General features: G+C 40.3%; 1 protein-coding gene across 1 annotated transcript in view; it reads right to left on the bottom strand.

Moving 5' to 3' along the window:
- LOC122571548 (B-cell lymphoma/leukemia 11A-like) overlaps positions 1-2,347 on the bottom strand; it is a 47,262-nt gene extending 44,915 nt beyond the window's left edge. The window contains exon 1 of the mRNA XM_043735430.1: positions 507-2,347. Within this exon, the coding sequence (XP_043591365.1) occupies positions 507-543 (37 nt within the window). The 5' untranslated portion in view covers positions 544-2,347. The remainder of the gene's footprint in view (positions 1-506) is intronic.
- Between the last annotated feature and the right edge of the window lie 16,637 nt (positions 2,348-18,984).

Below are 18,984 nucleotides of genomic sequence, written 5' to 3'. Positions count from 1 at the left end.
ACACCAAAAATCGCCAGAAAACTCAAACATTCTGCAATTAGAAATTAGAACGAATCTCACAAATGAAACTATTTAAAACTCTTAATTAGAGGAATCACGAATCATTGGAAAACCAATCATTCTTCTATTATTACAAATTATAGGAAATTTCACAAACGCGGCACGGACAAATCGAAAATTATCGGAAACCCCAAATATTCTCCTGCGATCAAAGATTAAAACGAATCAAATCATATTGAACTCTCCGTTCTACAAACTACAAATCTTTCTTAAACGAAACTTGCAAATAAAGCTGAAAACGAAGCATCGAGGAGCGAAGAAGGTTCGTGGCAACGAGGAAAACTTCAGTCCAGGCTTTCAAGTTCAGGCGCGCGTCTTCGTCGCGCCGCGCAAAATCCAAAAATAATAACACGCTCGAAACGGAAACAATTACGGTTTCTGATCAAGCGACGGACGCTGATGAGTCTCGACATTCTAAATACAAATTTTATTTCAAATCTACTCACCTTGCGCGATCCTGACCGCGGGCATTTTGATCCTCATGGTGACGTTCGTCGATTTTCGTGGCGCGTCGCACGATTTATGCCTCCGATCAACGGGTTTCCTTCGAACGTCCAGGACGGAAGGTAGTTCCGCGATCGAAATGCTCGTCCTTCGATCGTCTTGGCCGATATTCTACGCGATTCCAACGAATCTTCGACACACTTCTTATTTTCGAATTTGCTTGGTATATTTTTTTTTTTCTTTTAACGGTGAGTTGTTGAAGAAAAGGGGGAGGTGAGGACTACGCTGGAAGGAAGACGGTTCCTTCGAGCAGAATCAAAGTAAATTCGTCAACACCTTCTGTCCTCCTCCCCCTCACCTCCGCCCCGCGGTGTTGCTTCGTTGAAACGAGTCCATCCGACGTTTCACCTGTTTCCACCTTGAACAACTTTTCACTTCCTTCCTCTGTTCCTCGAGTCTTTCGATCCTCGTCGATCGACCCTCGCGATAAACCCCCCTTTTGAATCACTCTTTCTTTTTTTTCTCTTTTACTCTCCGTTGAATTTATTCTCGATTATCTCGAATGTATTCTCGTTGAAGATTTTCTGTTCTATTTACCGTCCGATCGTCTGGTGCACCTGGCCGCGACGACGACGGAACTGACAGTCGGCCGGGACGCACTTCTTCGTCAACTAATGTTCGTCCTCATCGTGTTCCTCGGCTGGCGTTCAGCGCGGCGCGTTCGCGAGAAACGACACACGTCGCGGCGCACATATATGCGATCACACAGACGTGGAACGAACAGAGCACGAACCAAGGTGTTTAATCGCGATCGACACTTCGGGGAAAACAGAAGCAAAAACCTGGAGACTTTCTGTCGCGCACAGGTGCTTCGCCGGCACCGTCGCGATTCACTGTGGATTCCAGTCAGCCGAATTTTTCCCAGAAAACCGGCACCGTCGCAGGAATTTCACCTCGTGGAAGTTATACCTCTGGTAAACAGAGTCACCGCAACAGTGTCGCGGCCAGCTGTGTCCCGTCGCGCGTTGTCCAATAGTCACACGCTATCACTAATTATACCAACAATCCCATCCTTCTTCTGTTGTCATTCACCTCTCCTTTCCTCTTCACCTTTCCTCTCACCGAAATATTATAAGAGTATCAGAACAATCAGAAGCAAAACCGATATGAAACAAACAAAACAAGTGCGCCTTAAGATCAACGTAACTGTCGCTCCTTCGACTGACGTAACACGCTTCACACACATTGGTCCTCCTCCTTCTCGGTCTCCTCTTTCTTATTCTTACAATAGGCTCTAAAAAGCGCGCCAGACGACACACGCGTATTTCAACTGAATTTTCATCGGCTTCGGTAACATCTTCCTGTAACTATCGCGAAGATCGTAATACAAAACACTCTGCTGTTGCTGGTCTCACGTCCTTCCGGTTTCAAACATGTACAAGACGAACAACAACGTGCTATTCCTTTCTGGACGGTTCGTCAAACGCGTGTCCTTCTGGTCGGCGTACTTTTGGACGTTCTCGACGAGGTTCTTGCCGACGAGGTTGTCTCGGCGTGTGGGCTGACGCGCGGATGTCGAATGCCTGATGCCGGCGTGGACCAGAGCGACGATGGTCCAGCATGGGTCGTATCTCTGAGTGGACTGTGCCGGACGGTGCGCCTAGTCGTGCCGTGCGGGACCTGATGTCTCGGGCACTGTGCTCACTTCGGACGCGCTCGGTTCGCCTCGGCGCCGAGACCGGACACCCCACGCGCTCTCGGGGTAGTTTTCACCCCCGTGGTGGGGGTAACACGGCTCCCCCTCTTTGTCGTTCCTCACTGGCCGTGCACGAGGCTCTCGCTCGCCCGATCATTCTCTCTGTCTGGCGACCGGCATCTGTTCTCTCTCCACTCTGTACACTCTCTCTCGTGTGCTCTCCCTTCTCTCGCAAGCGTGCAAGTTACACGCGCGGACTAGACTGGTGTGTATACTCGTGCGCGTACCATAGCCTCGTCTCTGTCCGCAACGCGCCGCTCCTTCTCCAAGCTGCCGTTCCCCGTGTCCGCCTCGAAATCGTTCGTCTCTGTCCCGATCGAGACGACTGACTCGCGCGCGACCCGACTCCACAGTCTCGCGACGGGACGCGGGATCGCGCGGATACGCATCGTTTCGCAGGGTTGACTTTCTTTCTTTGTTTTTTTGCCCATTGGAACGTTGATTCTTAAAATACATTATTGACGGAAGATGTGTATCGATGTTTTAAGTTTTTTAAACGTTGACGACGGAACACGTGGATCGACGTTCTCCAATTTATTTGATTTGACATACGTATTTGCCAAAAATGTACGGGAACCGGGTTAACATTTATGTTGCGATATACCGTCAACAATATGTTGCCAGCGAAGATTCCTTTGCTTTCATTGGCCCTTTCTATTGGAAGTTTGGTTTGAGGTGAAAATTGCAAAAGCAAGTTGGAGGGTTTGTAGCAATAAGGACGTGTTTTAATACGAAGATCATGGACAATAAACGTGATTAGCTCGTTTTTCTAGATTTTCGTTGCTTTAGTACCGTTTAATTTTAATCGACCTCGAGTTGGTTTTTAGTTATTAACACGATTTACCGTCAAATGCAGCTGCTTCGTTATTGCAACCTGCCTTTTCAATTGATTTCAGACGTTTCTTCACTAGCCGCTAAACTATGGTTACGGTGGATGTGTGAACACTGTCGTACTGTCATTTTGAGGAATGTTTTGAGAACGTTTGAACATGCGATGTAACAACCCTCGTAAAAATCTACATGAACACAAAAATAAGTTACAGAGAAGCAGTTCGAAAATTCGGTACATTGGCAACAAATCCCATATTAAACTGTCTTTTATTTAGTTTTGAAACTAAACGCGCGCTCCTTTCATAGTCCTCAAAATTCTCCATAAATTAAAAAATTAAATTATAAATGCAAATATATAAATTAAAAAGTACAAAAAAGTAGAGATGTTGCAAATACTATTTTTTATACTTATCTTAGAATCGTTCACCATCATTAAAGCATGATTTATGTCGTCCTGTTGCGACAAACCAACTTGTACAACTAAGTCGTTTTTTCCTTCGGAATTAAATATTAATTATGTATGTCATTCTAATGAAATTAATTGATAAAAATGTAATTGATCAGAATCTGGCTTCTGACAGGCTCCTTTGATTGTTGAGATATATTCATTAGAATTTTAGTTCGTCGGGAAACGCGTGCACAGTGACCAAAGATTTAGTCGGTAAGAAACGATGCGATTAACACTGGCCAGGCGTTTAAATTACCAGAGTAATTTCCACGCGTGTTAATGCCGTCCTGGAGAGGTGCCAGGCTTTTGTTGACGGTTGGTGTCACATTTGTTATGCTCGCGTTACCTGCGCCAAATTTTACAGCCACATTTTCACAGTAGGTACCTTCTAACAGCATCCTTACCCTTAAGTTGTATCTTTTTGTTCGAGTTCCTCATTTTTCTTTCTTCCGTCTCTTTCTTTTAAGGTGGATGAAACGATTCGTTGACACGATTCAATCGCCGGCTTTGTGCAACAGTTGGAGTTTGTAAGTTCGATACGACACGGGATACCAGACTGATTTCCACGCATGCATTATAAAGTGGGTAATAAAAGTTTCGAGGCGCGGTTGGTTTCGTTGGTTCGTCCTCAACTAGACGCTAAATACGAACGCGGTAACACGATTCTTCATATTTGATCGTTTCGACGAATAAGCTACTTATATCGATGGAAATTATCGAACAACAAATATACCGTTTTTGTATGTTGTTCAATTTGTAGAATATGATCTTGTATTCTGCGGTATTTACATTTGTTTTAATATTATGTGATCAAATTAGTCGATGTTGCTATGGAAGTCCTAGAAGAGAAATTTAAAAGAAACCTATTGGCTAAAACTCTATATAAAGACAATAAATTTCATAAGGGGCAAGTAATATATATATATATGATGCTTTATGAAAACGCTAAGACACAAGAAGTAATTAACATATAACGGTTATGACAATTGATATATTTAAGTAGGAGAATGGAACAGCTATATACATCATTTCAAACCTAAACAGACAGAAGATATTTATAATATGAGTGTAGGAAAATATAGCGCTAGTAGGTTTGGTAACGGTATGATTTGTTTCAATATCGTTCACGTCAACACAAAATTAAGTAAGATGCTCCGTCAGTCTATATGCATACAGTCGTCATTCGTCACTCGCTGCTCTCGTCATAACGGTACGCTCTTTTTCACGCTGACCACGCTTCTTGACAATGCTGACAATACTCACCCCTCAACCCCTCACTAGCGGCTACCGCTCATATCATGACTCCGGTATACCTGGCACGCCCATGTTCCACAGATCTGGATGACCCATAGTCGCACATATTCCAAAGACGTGGATGACCCATGGTCAAGTAGACCTTCTTAATTAGCCACGGTTAGCCACTTACCTCAGCAAGTAAGATGCTTTCACAAATGTATTTAAGACATCTCAATGATCTTCCATCGTTGTCAAAATACCAACACTTTTAGTTTGGTCATTTGAAATCCATGAAATTCATACTCATATACTGACCGAATATCCGCAAAAATATCGAAAAAACCATGCTCCGTTCGAATTGTAAAAATTCTTCCAGAATCCTGGAAGAAATGTAACGATCGGGCAATCGTTTCTACAGGATCAATCGCGGAAACAATGTTCGAGCCGTATCCATCAGTCAGCCGCGAACGTTACAGATCCGCGTCGCGATTACCGATGCACGTTGGTCCCCTTCGAACTTCCCGTAAACACGTATACACAGCTTCAAGTCGCAGAGAAAGTGGAGTAGACGAGTGTACGCAAGGAGGTACCTGCTCTCTCACATTAATTATTCCGTGACTAAACCCTTCATCCGCGGTGGGATCGATACCAGCGACGCGGATCTTTCGACGGGATTATTCGTCCAAGGATCGAGATCCTTGCGATGGAAAGACAGGCTGGAAAAGGATAGAGTAACGGAACGATATTAAAGATAGAAGCAGATAGAACGAGATTGTCTGGATTTTAATGCTGAATTGATAATTGAAATGGGAAGATGTCCGATGAAATTGCGATTAATGTTATGATTTTATAGTTGCTCGCATATTAATATTAGAGGGATACGCTGTTATTACGAGTATGAAAGATTTGACCGAATGGGCTTTTTTTCTTTTTAATTACGTTTAATTACAAAAATCTGAAACATCCATTTGCAAAAGGTTACGTTCATCCAACCAATACCTGTGGGTTATGCTTTGGTCGCGCCCTTTAATTTGAAGCGGACGCTTTTTCTGCTTTCCTTTGGGTTAGAAACGAGGAAAGGGCAAAGGAAATGTGCGTCTAAAATATTTCCCAGGCTTAGGGGCTGTCCTGGTCGGCGGAGGATCTGAAGTGACTTTTAACTAACCCGAGAAATTATCTGTTGCGGGCTTCTGCGACACAGACTCCCGGGGTCCTGGACAGTGTCCCGGGACATAGATATCTGTTCGAGATACCTCTAGTGATCTGTATTTGAGTCTACTGCCCGAATCGTGGGCTGTTTATTCGTGTTCAAAATGTTTGAAACATTTTATGAATATGATGGATTTTTAGATGTAGTATTTGATTTTCGTACTGGTGATTAATTTCTTAATTAGTCGTTCGAGCTTAATTTCGTTGACTTGAACTCCGAGGTATTATAAATTCGACGTTTATGATAATTCGTTCGATTTATAAATTTTCAATAATTGGCAAATTAAAAATCCACCTCCTATCGATCGATACCGATCGCATCTGGCAGCCAATCCACGATCGCTCGATCTTAATACGCAGAAGATCCCGGAGACCGCGATACTATCATAAATTTCCAGCATATTGCACCACTTCCTGCTCCGAGACAGCGTTTTCTCACCCAACAAATCCCAAAAGTCATCCTCCTACATCGTTCAGCCATTAAACGCGAACCTGCTCGAAACATCGACTTTCACAAGAAGAAGAAGAAGATGTAAAATCACGTGCCCAGCTAATTTTTTTGTTTATGCCTTCGCGTAATAATTTCATCGATCATTTATGTTGTCGATAGCGATTGCGTCCGAAGAATTTCGATTCTGTATACGAGTTTCTCATCATTTCGAAACCACATTGATCAATTTCATAAACTAGAAAATAGAAGAGGAAGACGGCGATGTTACAAAGGCCATTTCTGTTTATTTTAAAATTTACTGTTCTTTATATCATCTTTCTGCAATAAATGAACCGATAGAAGCAAATCGTTTATTTCTTAAGAACTAAAAATTAATCGTGCAGGTACTTCTAATATATAATGAAACTGGGAAATTATGGAAAGTCGATTGGTCTGCACCTTCTAAGTGGCTTTTATTTATCGGTTTGGGTCCTCTTAGTTGGAACTCGGTTAAAATGTCGGCGAATTTACAAGCGCGCGGCTATCCGGCTCGCCTCGTATTTATTGCAGTGCCAGATAGATCGTATCGTCTATTCGGAATGCATAAGTTATCAAGCCTGTTTATTACGGACGTGCACGCTATATAGCGCGGGCCAGGTCTGCGCCAGGAGAAATTCCAAGTGCATCATCCTCGCGTGTGTTATCCCTAGAAAACGCAGCGATCCGTTGACCCGTGTGAAACTCCCACATTCATTACCAGCGAAGGGGCACTGTGTTTCAAACGTCCGCAGGTACAGACAATTTTTCCGCCGCCGTCTAACCCGTGGGTTTCTATGATTCCCCGCCACAGGAAGAGGTCTTATACGGTCACTTTGCCTCTGTCGTTCCTCGCCGCTGCGACACATTACATTGTATGCATGGCAGACAGTATTTTGTGTTAGATCGTCTTTATAGGTTCTGTTGTACTTTCTGCTACCTGTATTCAATTAAATATCGTTCTCTGTCCGATAAAATTACATTGTTTCTTATTGAGAAAGAGAGATCCTTTAAATTAAAAGTCTCGAATCTAATAAATAAGAATGCGATATTTAGTTCTATTTTCAAGCGAAGAAAGCGGTTTACTTCGGAAGAGGATTACGGAAATTCTCTGCACTGCGTATGATTTTTCATTGATATAATAGAAGATAAAATTATTGGAATAGATTTTGCTTGTGTATTACTTGAGTTTGAAGCGCGTGAGTAGCTAAACAGGTAAGAAATGGATGCACGCTGTAATTAAAGCTGGGGAAACCGGGGAATCGTTCGGTCTTTGACCCGTAGAAAGAGTTTAGTTTTCAGAAGCAGTGGAGGTAAAAGTATAATCTTGCTACCGATGGATAAGTAGCTTGGAGATGAATTGAATAAAATACTGTTTTTATATTATAGAATTTCATTATCTACGACTGTTGTATAATTGTTTAAGAGTACCATATTTACTACAGCTCTAGCTTATTATTAGTATTTTACTAATTTAGTTCAATTTAACCAATTATTAAGATATAAAATGCCGCAAGCTGTCATTATAGAACTGTCTATAGCGTGAATGATGGATATTAAATTATGTACAAGTAAAATTGTTCAAATTATCTATTCAACTTTTTCATTCAGTCATACAAAGTTTACGAATAACATAAGAAAGTTAGAATTGAGTTTTAGATCTCTACGTACGATACAGAGGATTAGTCTACTTAAGATATACACGCACAATACTAGATTTTACATAAAGAAATAAGATAACTGGTCGTAAACGTGTTAACACTAATTGACATTCCCCTACAAAATAAGAAACGTTCAGCAGTATAGTTTTCTATGTAGAAGTTAATTGAGTTGCCTCCGCTCGATTACCCGGCAAAGTAATTTCAACAATGCACAAAATTCATGACAGTCATGTAACAACTTATCCGCTCGATTTCTTTATTTCATACGTTATACGAGGCTCGAGAGCAGTGCCGCTTGCGCCATGTGTGGACACGTGTGCCATTTAGCAGCACGGCCGCCTAGTTAAGTCAAACAGCAGGCCGCGATAACGTGGAATCAAGAATACGTCTCATGATCGCCGTACAATTTACAACGTGCAGTAACCCACTTGCAGCGCACTCTGATTCTCTTCTAACAAAAAATATAGTGACCGAACGATTCAAAACGAAACGAGAGGATTTACCTTGATTGTGATGACATTGATGTTGATATATATACAAATATAAATAAGGAAGTCTGTGGGAAAATGGTAACAACGAATATTTGTAAAAAGATGACATAAGTATATAAAACGATACGTAACCGTTCTATTTGATTAGAAGATTTTGTTATCAATTTCCAAATAGCATTTATTCAGAAATAGTATTATACCTAAATTTTATCTTTGTCGACCTAACGTTAGGGTTCACTCACATTTTGTTTTCTCTCGCACGAAGTTCCAGATTTCCATTACGAGTCATTGATTCTTCAAATCATCAATGCACGAGTGATAATTCGCTTCTAGAAGGAGAAACGATGATTTCTATTATTTGTTGACCACCGTAAGATTCTGTTAATTGTATCTGGAATCACTGGATTCACGATTGGTCATCTACGATTGATCATCAAATGCATACACGAGTCTCTCAGAAACTATAGACTATTGAACTCTACGTTATATAAATTTCTTCATTCCATTATTTGAGTATATGTTTAGCATTCAATTTTCCTAAAAATAAATGATTTATTTCCATAATTTCGTTTCAACAGGCTATCAAAAAATAAAATCAATGTAATGTCATCAATTTCTTCCACTCTTCAATCGATTGAGTTGATCGATGTGTCTTTTAAACAACTCATATCATGCTTTATAATATCCTCGCATCATTACCACGGCAAAAGAGTTAAGTGTCATTATTCTTTACACTTCTGGCTGCTGAAAAATACGAAACGTCTCATCGTGAGCGTCAAATGTTCACTTCCGACAGATGCGTTCAGGCATCCGTAGGCAAACTTTTCATAGGCAGGGAGGATTAAAGCAGGAGGGTCCTCTGGTTCTCGCGTTAATTTCGGACACCCGTTACAGGGCGTCGAGCGTCCAAAGGGTGAAAAAACGCCGCGTGGACCATCTTGGTGACGATGCCCGGCACATCTTTCTCCTTCTATCTTTTTTCTCTTTCTCTCTCCTTTCCCCTGGCCTAACAACGCATCCTGTTCGGGGTTTTAAAGATTATTTTTACTTCGGGACAAAAAAGATCTGTCTGGCGACTCGGCGACGTGCACATGTGCCTCGCCACGACGACCAAGACGACGACGAAGGAGGACGAATGTTTCGGTGAAGCTTTTCGTTCGTCCAGCTCTTCGTGGGAGTTTATCGTTCCCTCTCTGTCTTTCTTCGTCGTCGTACGTCCTCCAGCGTCCGTCGTAAAACGTGGACGGGCAAAGAGGGACGCGTGGAGGAGCACAAGATAAAAGCAAACGCGTCCCCAAAGCGTCTGCGCATCGCGTTGGTATATCGGTGACCAGAGATGGTCAAGAGGTCGCTTGAAACCGCACTGCAGGCTTCCTGTTTGCCGCTTGCCATGTAGAGGAAGTCTGTACAAAACCGTAAATCAAAATAAAATCGTCGCGTATCGTACTTATCTTCGTAACTAATTCAAAATTTGCCGGTCACTTGATATTTAATTTTCATCATGTCAAAGCGTTTGTCGATAGATTGTACAATATACAACTCTATAGTAAATTGTTAAAATTCTTGTATTGTCAAGCGTCTCAATTTTATTCACGGCGCTTCTTAAATATGTATTATAGCGTTCTAGTAAGTACTAGGTAAATTTTGCAAAAATTAAATTTTATGGTGTAGTGTTGCCTTAATCTGTCGTGGTTCCCAGAGCGAAATATATACACTCAATGTGTTAATTTAATAAACTTTCAACAAATTTTAACAAACCTTCGAATTTTATATTTGTTGCTCCGTGTTCATTGCGAAGACATTTAATGAATGCAATTTAAGCACTACGATCTTGATAACGTAATTTGTATCGTAATTCAACAAGTTGCAAACCTACGACCTTACCTACACATATGATTTCGTATGAGTTTCTCATATGTTAGATATCAATGGCCTCCGATTGATAAGAAAATCGTTTGAATCATGTTTTGGTCCGAGTACCTAATCTCTCGCAGGTGCAAAGGGAGTTCGTTATACGGTCAAAGAGGTTCGCTTTCCGGCGCGCTTACCTTTGATATCGCTGCGGTAAGTTTACTCGGACATCTTCGTCGACACTGCTCTTATTGTGGTATGTAGTTCCGCTTCTGATAAGGGTTTCTTGAAAGCTACAGGCGCGCCTGTTGGTATTATAGTGGAGTTAGTGGAGCGAGTGTTAAGGATTTCTCTTGGTTCGGAAGAGAAGTTTTCGGGGATAGAAGTTGGTAGGTATTTTACGCGATAAAGAATTTATAATAGTAAGAAGAGGAAATATTGAATTATTGTCAGCTTTGGTCTATTCCGATTTAATTTCTAATTTATCACATTTAGATGTTGCTCGTATAAATAGTTGTATTTATTATAATACTATAATAATATTATAATAGTAGTATTTAGTAAATTTTTCAAACATTCCAAAACCTGTACCACTACTAAAACAGTAGAAGTTTAATTAAATATTTAACGTGAAATAAAGAAACTCGAAGATACTGGCATAGTCTAAAAATTAAAATCGTGCTTAAGCCATTCTACAGGCTAAAAAGGTTTATACGGTATAGTAAAGAAATTTTACATACGTTTCAAATCTTCGCAGCTACTAATGTATTAACCGTCTCGTTTCGTTAATTAATGATATAAAAAAAGTAAATTAGAGAAGACATTGACCGCTACATTCGACCTTTGGCTACGCCAATGCGGCATATGTGCCCAAGATGAGCGGAGATAGATACCAAATATAACTAGAGAGACGGACCCCTTGCCAAGGGTGTTTGGATCATCCTCCTCACAAGGGTTAACCGTAGTCCTGTGTCCGGGGAAGTAGCGTTCCTCTTCAGAAACTCCGTTTCGGACGACTTTCATAGGCCAAGGAAAATCGTGGCGTGACTCGAACCAACTGATCGTCTCCCCTCGTGTGTTCGTTCCGAAGATATTTTCGTCGAGATTTTCGTAACCGGCTATTTAAAGTCTTAGTTTCTTTAAAATTTGCAGCAGGACCGATCACTTATTTACAGGAGAATGTTGCAGCTGGCACGATCCTGCTTCAATGTCCTCCATATTCTTACATTGGCTTCCGGTGGGGTCGTTGAACCATTTGAAATCAGAGAAACGTCTGATTCGACCAGGCACAGTTTCCATTTGACCGAGAACAGAAAGAGAGAGAGAGAGAGAGAGAGAGAGAGAAAGAAGGAAAAAAGAAGAAAGGCCAGTTTCCGTGTTTTCCTTGGCACTGGGAGCTGGCGAAAAATTTCGGAGCCGAAGTCCATGCAAATCATCTTTCGCTTCGATGATTAACGTCCCTGTCTTCCGGGCTTCTCGTTTCGCGAATTACCGACGACGGTCACGCTCTATCGGTGATTCATCGGTTCTTTAAATCACCAGGACGAAGCCAGTTATCGAGCCACAGGTCCTTTTGGCGTTTCCTTCGAACGCGAATATTTACCTCCTTCCATTCCCTTCGTCTACATCTCTGCTCAGATAACATACGACGTCCATGTTGCGTTCATTTTTTAACACTGCGCTCCTCGAACTTGGATTCCTCGATGTCACTTTTGTTTTGGTAAATAAAATTGCGATTACTGTCACGATTCATTTGGACATTTTAAAAATATTTGGTAGAAAGTGTTCGAACAACATCTTTTAAACAACAACTTTTAAAGATGTTTTAGTAGACTATTATTTTTCAATATAATCATTATTAAATATATTACTATCAATGCCTTCTTGTACAATAATTTATTATTTAACGATATAAATAAGTCGAGAAACTAAATTTGTTTTCCTTTTCTATAAAAAGACGTAATTATCTGAAGTGTCTATATCAAAGCTGTCGAGAACACAGTGTCATAAGAATATAAAATATTTTTGCAAGTTTCGAGAACTATCCCTCAGTTTGTTTCAACCCATCCCATGTTTACCAGAGAAAATCACGTAATACTCCTAAATGTTCACTAACATATTTAATGCTGAGTACGCACCTTAAGATATCCTTGTACTGTCTGTTTATCCAATCTCTCACCCTTCCGGTCCATTCGACGTGATCCATAGCCACCGTCGCGTGTTTTTCCCATGTCCAGCTTTGCATAAAAAAGTTCTCAGCTTGGCTGGTTCACAGAGCAGTCACACCTAGAAGGACGCTACATTACGTTCGGTGAAATAGGGTGAGCAGCAGGGGTAAAAAACAGTATTTTGTGGGGTTGGAATCGACTAGCTAGGTGGATTCCTTCGATTGGAATCCGAAGAGCGAACGAACGTGCGACTTCCGATGGGGGGCCCCCTTGTCTGTTCTTTTTTAATTCCACGTGAAGCTATGGAACTATGGGGATGAAGGAAGAACGGAATGAAGGGCGACGGAACTTCGACGCGAGGACGGAAACACCTTGTGCAATGTAAAAAAACAAGTTAGGGAGAGGAGGCAGGGTGCAGGTTTCGAGAGTGAAAGAGAGGGGAGTGGTTTACGGTACCCGGAGTGGCACAGATTCTCCGACAACGGAATACGCGAGAGGGCAAGGTAAGAGAGAAAAAAAAATGAACGTGGTGGTTGGGAGGGGTGGAGAAAAAAATTAAAATACCGACGTGGACCTATAGAGGAAGCCTGGCCGGATGAGGTGTTTTCCCTCTGTTTTTTGGGAAAATCTATACTCGCAACTCCGTGAGAACCTACAAGTTCCACGATACCGTTTGTTTATAGAACGCGCACCTTTTGGGAACCTAACGGTGTCATGATTCCGGATTACCGGTAAATTTTCTGGCGATCCACGTACATGAAATTGGAATTATTACTAGAATGTTATTTATGATATCTGAAACATATTTTTAACAAAGTTACACCTTTGAAACCTTTTTTTTACCTTCAGTTATTTATTTTATAGGGTTTTAAATAAATTCAAATATTTGACTTAAAAAAAAATTACGTATTACATCGCGGCATATTGCGGTAGAGACACGAATAAGTGTCATAAAATGTTCAAAATTTCTCAGTAGCCTAAACCGACAAGGAAATTAGGCATCGCCATAGGTGTTTTAATTTATCTCTAGAGGGTTAAAACCAATCCATATATACATACTAATTAGTCCATTTTCTAATTGAAATCCATGTATATTCAGTAAATTTTCTAATTTATTTTTTAATTTCAATCAATCTACATATACTTAACAATCTTAATTCATTTCCTTTCATCATGAACGACAACTGACAATCTTACAAAGAACCGCTCTTATCATACTACGTTATTGAACGGCGCTATATTACGTGACTTTCCAGCAACGTCCCACGACACATTCTTTCCATGGAAGCCGCTGGAAGCCACAGATCGGTTCTCTGTGAGGCGAATCTGGGACTTAAGCCATTACCCAAGCTCCTCTCGGACTCGTCTCATCCATTCTATGATAGTACCGTTTGCGTCGCTCCCTTTTCTTGATGCGGCCCGATGCCGCGCATCCTTCTTCCTTTCCCCCCTTAACCTCTCTTTTGCGGATCCTGCATCTTGGCCGCCCCTTCCGTAGCGGCAGATGGCCGGCCAAGGGGTAAGAAAAAAATCCTAGGGCCCCATGCGTAAAAAAAAAAAGAAAAAAAAACGAACGTAGAGAGAAAGAGAAGGAAAGAGATTTATAAAAAGCGATCTGGAGAGGAAAAAAGGCAGGGGTACGCGGCCGGGGGCGATGGACCACGTGTGTTCTTGAAAATTTCTCGTGAGAGAGAACCGATCCTAGACATAGACCGAACAGATTCGTCCTTTGATCGAATTTCGGCCATTCATCCGTTCGATCAATTTTTACGATCGGCTCACTGTTCTGTCCGACTCGAGCCTTTTCTCTTCTAGGTGCTCGGTGTCGTTGCACTCAGACCATAGATGCAGCATCTCGTGTGACGATTCTGTTCGATCATTGATCTTAAGGAAATTGACTCCGTTCAGCTGCGACATACATACGCAGTACAATATTATACGAGTAATCCTCTTCTCGTATTTTTGATATTTTCTGTTCTCATAGCTTTTGGGAAATTTTAATATCGGTACGAGTTGAATACAATTTGAAGTTATCTAATTTAATGCGAGATCAATGAAGTTTGGAATTTTTCAAGCTTGCTATTTTCCTCATCTGGTAGTTTGCTGTCTTTTTCCTTTCATTAAACTGTATTGCAAAAGATTATGCTGCATATGTTGATTAAATTGAGAAGATTCGAATGAAACGGTATATCGGAAGATCAGTTGGGAATTTTACCAAAAGAGTTAACAACGGTGGAACTATAAACTTCTTCTCGCTACATATTGGTATCATCGCGTTGATACAAAATTTATAAAATTCATTACGATAAAACATGGTGTAATATATTTTAATACAGAACTTGATATAGGGCATAAAAATGTATAAAGATCGTAAAAATCGCGTAACTGTTTAGATGTTTCATAACTTTAAAAGATAATAGCAATGTGAAGAGTATATTACATGAAAAATATTCTGTTTGCTCCTCTGCAGAATTTCTCGAAATCAACATTAGTATGCACGCCCATGTGGAACAGTTGGCACGACAATTTGGCTCTTGATATCAATTTCTCAACAGAGTTTCTTTCAATTACGTACCTTTTTCGATCTCGAAAAATTAGAATTTACTAGAATTTTCACTCTTCCTTTGTTATATCTACGACTAATACGAGATGATATCTCCTTTAAAAGCTAATTGATATTTGTTTTGCAAGGAGACGTGGTAATAGAGTGTTTCTCGAAAGCTGCTACGCTTAAATTATGGGAGTTGATGAATTTCAACTAACCGTAGAACATTATGCTAAGCGTTTTACGATGTGTGCGTGTTTCAAGATCAATATTTGTACGAAAAATTTTTTTACTGCCTTTTACCTACTAATAACGATACCTGTGCGAAGTTCTTTTAAAAGTTTCATGTTATTTTTCACGAATCTAAATGATTATTCAAAAACCACAAATTTCCACGACATCAACGTAGTTTCAAAGTTAACATACACGTGCCTCGTGAAAGGAATAATAAAGCTTTCTTCGTTTTATCTGTCTGACAAATCTTTTTGACTGTAAAGGGCCCGTAAGTAGTGGCTCAGTCTCGAATGATCCGACGAATAGATCTTCAGGTATAAAAATCGAAATTCGTAAAAAAACACAGATGGGGAAAAGGAGAAATGATAAAGGAAGATGCACGGAACGAAGATCGTCGCTTCTGGACGCAGGCCAGCTGACCAACCGTGGGAAGAGCTGCCTTTTCTTCAAGGGATTCCAGAAAATTACTTCTAAATTGGCGAGCCACCGATGCTGCGTAGATGCATCCGAACAGGTAGATCGGTCAGTTTTGGTTGATATTTCCGGAAATCGAGGTAGTGGAACAGGTCACTAATCTCTTTAACTTTGGCTTTGCCTTGGCCCCTATTAATACGCGAAATGAATTCTACGAAGGGTAATTTCAGATGAAAACCGTGATATTTTGAAACTTGTTTTTGGGTTCTAGTTTGCTAGAAATTTGTGTCCTTGTAGTAGTTAAAGAAATGGTAAAAATAATTCATTAGTGTCTTTTGAAAGCACTGGTATTATTCTTGATTGACACAGTTCATCCATGAAATTATTGTTACAATGAAAATTTGACAAAATTACGAAATTATTCTTCGTGTTCCCTTCCTGCTTGTTCGAATTTCCTAGAAATAATAGGCGGGATGGATCGATTATTGTTACAAGCTGTTTTCTCTGGAAGCAGGAGTATCAATTAACAAAACAAATAAAAAGTAATGTGAGAAATATTAAATTATTAATTGGAAAGTATACATTAATATGAAGATAGTAGATCGAAAACTAATTTATTAAATATCCAAAATTACCTACTGATCCAAAATAACCTACAGTGACCACTACCTTATATTCATATAATTATATTCATCTGGAAACACATGTAAATGCAAGTAAAAATGTAATCTCCTCTTCTTTTAATAAATAATTACCCAATAATTACCTATACATCCGTTATAATCCAAAAGGACTAACGCGATAAATTATTTGCTTCCAATCATTTGTCCGTCTCCTTTAACAAATTAATTCCATTCGCTCCACGACAAATTCCTCCAGCAAACGAAAAAATTCGTCACTGTTGTTTTTTCCCCCATCTCATCGTATCTTCAGATATCCATACACTGAACGTCCTGCAGACGGCGAGGAACGCGGTCGAAAATAGATCGATGCCACCCCGGTGGTGATAATCAGACATCTCCGAGTCGTTTGTTAACACCGGCGAATCGGCTAGAAAATTTGTTCTTTGCCCGGTGAAATCCGCGTCTCCGTCGTCGTCTCGTTGTCGTTGCCTCAAACTGCAGGATATATTTCACAGAGAATAAATAAACGTTTTCTGGGTACCGTTAAAGAAGTTGGGAAAAAAGAAGACGCTTTTCTTGACCGTGACATGTGGCCGCTTCGAAATAAATTTTTCCTCGAGCATCGACGACGCCTCTGGCGACGACGATGTCGACGACGGACGATCTCCACTCTCCTGTTTCGCTCCGCTGTCCCAACCTTCTCTCCCTCTTCTCACCCCTCCGTCCCAGAGTTTCTTCGTCGCGTTTCTTTCGAAAGGGAGACTATGCATTTTTCGGCGTGCTTAAAAATAGGCGATCGCCGCCGTGCCACCGCGAACTGGCCAGAGGTCAGTCACTCCACGGGCGCAACAACTTGCGCGCAAAAATAGCCGACAAAACGGAAAAAAATAATTTCTTCCTCGGCGAATCCGCCTGAAATCTTGGATACGCCCTGTGCTTCTCGCTGGACCCTGGTGATTCGTTTTAATTCGATTTTTCTGGATTATTCTTAATTAGCAGATTGGAGAAATTGAATATTTGTCCCTTTTGGGAGAAAATTTAAGAAAAGACTCTGTTCAAAATGGTGATTTTATTGTACAGTGGAATTTCATCCTCGTCTGAATATTATTTATTGGGACAATATTTTATTTAATATTCGATCAAGTACTAGACCAATTAGCCAACTGAATACACTGAGGTGAGTGAAAATTTGTAGATAGAGGGGAGAATTAGAACTGTCCAAGTTCTACATTTTAATACCAATATGTGTAATTAATATTTAACTTCTGAGTAGTCTAACGATTTATTTGAATAGTATACGTCGGAAATTACGTTTCTGTTGGTGCATGTATGTACAAGAAATATTCACTAAGAAAAATATTCAGTCTGTAGAAAATATCATATTTGGTGTAAATGTAGTTTTAATACTTATTGACAGCAGTGTATTTATCGAAGTAAAATTGTTCAACATGTCGAAGTTTACGAGGTATCAAGCACTTGAACAAATTACAAAGTCAATTAAGTGAAACGAAGCTAGAATCACGCGATAACAAACCATCAATCACCTACAAGTATTAGAAATTTCATTTATACGTCCATTAATCTCTTGTCGGTGCAATACGATAAATACCGCATTTCAATAATCAACTAGAAACTATTGGAAACTTTATTTGCAAAAATCTGAAAACTTAACTCTCTCTTTCATGTACATTTTATTTTTATTTCCACATTTTGTATTGCGCTGCTACTTGTTATTTAATTTAATTTGTTGTAATTAATCCATTATACCTAACTATATAATTATAGCAAATATAAATCTAAAAATATGATTCCTAGCTATTTATATTCCTTGAAGTTAATTTTTACTATAATATCGTACGAATGACATATCAATTTATCAAGCCAGTAAGATTCCCTACTTCCTGTTTGCTCGATTTATAGATAGAACCCTCCGTAATAACGATCCCCTAATTATTTCCAGCAGCGTATAACTATTAGAAGTATCAAATTATCAACGTTACGAAATTCTTCATTCGTCAAATACCTGGAAGTATACACGAAAGTATCATACTACCCTCAAACCACGTCCAAATCCATGCCAAACTCGCCACAAGCATGAACGATCATCTAACGATCCAAACACCGAGAAAATCACACAGATCGAGCGTAACTTCCACCGATTCCCATAGAGATCACATCCGCCATTTCCATAGCATTGCTGACGTCCAACATCTTGTCCATTGAGCAACGTTCTCTTCTTTAATGTTGCATCGAGGTTCAGACGATTGCGAGGTCCGAATCTGCAACGTCAGTTCAGCCAGATTTTTCACGCTGCCGATCTCCTTTGTAGGGGGCGCTGCCCGGTTGTCATATTTGCCTATGATGGACGATTTATCGTAAAAAGAACCTTAGGACACGGATCGGCAAACGGATTCCTAGGATGACGAACGCGTTTCTTATTCAGAGAGAAAGAAAGAGAAAGGTCGCACCACATTTCGGCAATTCGAGTAAGAATCGACGAGTCCAATTTTCCAGGGGTGTCTCGTTGGATTTGGTTTTTTTCTTCTA

This window comes from Bombus pyrosoma, linkage group LG10, assembly GCF_014825855.1.
Source record: "Bombus pyrosoma isolate SC7728 linkage group LG10, ASM1482585v1, whole genome shotgun sequence".
Taxonomy (NCBI): domain Eukaryota; kingdom Metazoa; phylum Arthropoda; class Insecta; order Hymenoptera; family Apidae; genus Bombus; species Bombus pyrosoma.
This window is presented reverse-complemented; position numbering and strand designations above follow the sequence as displayed.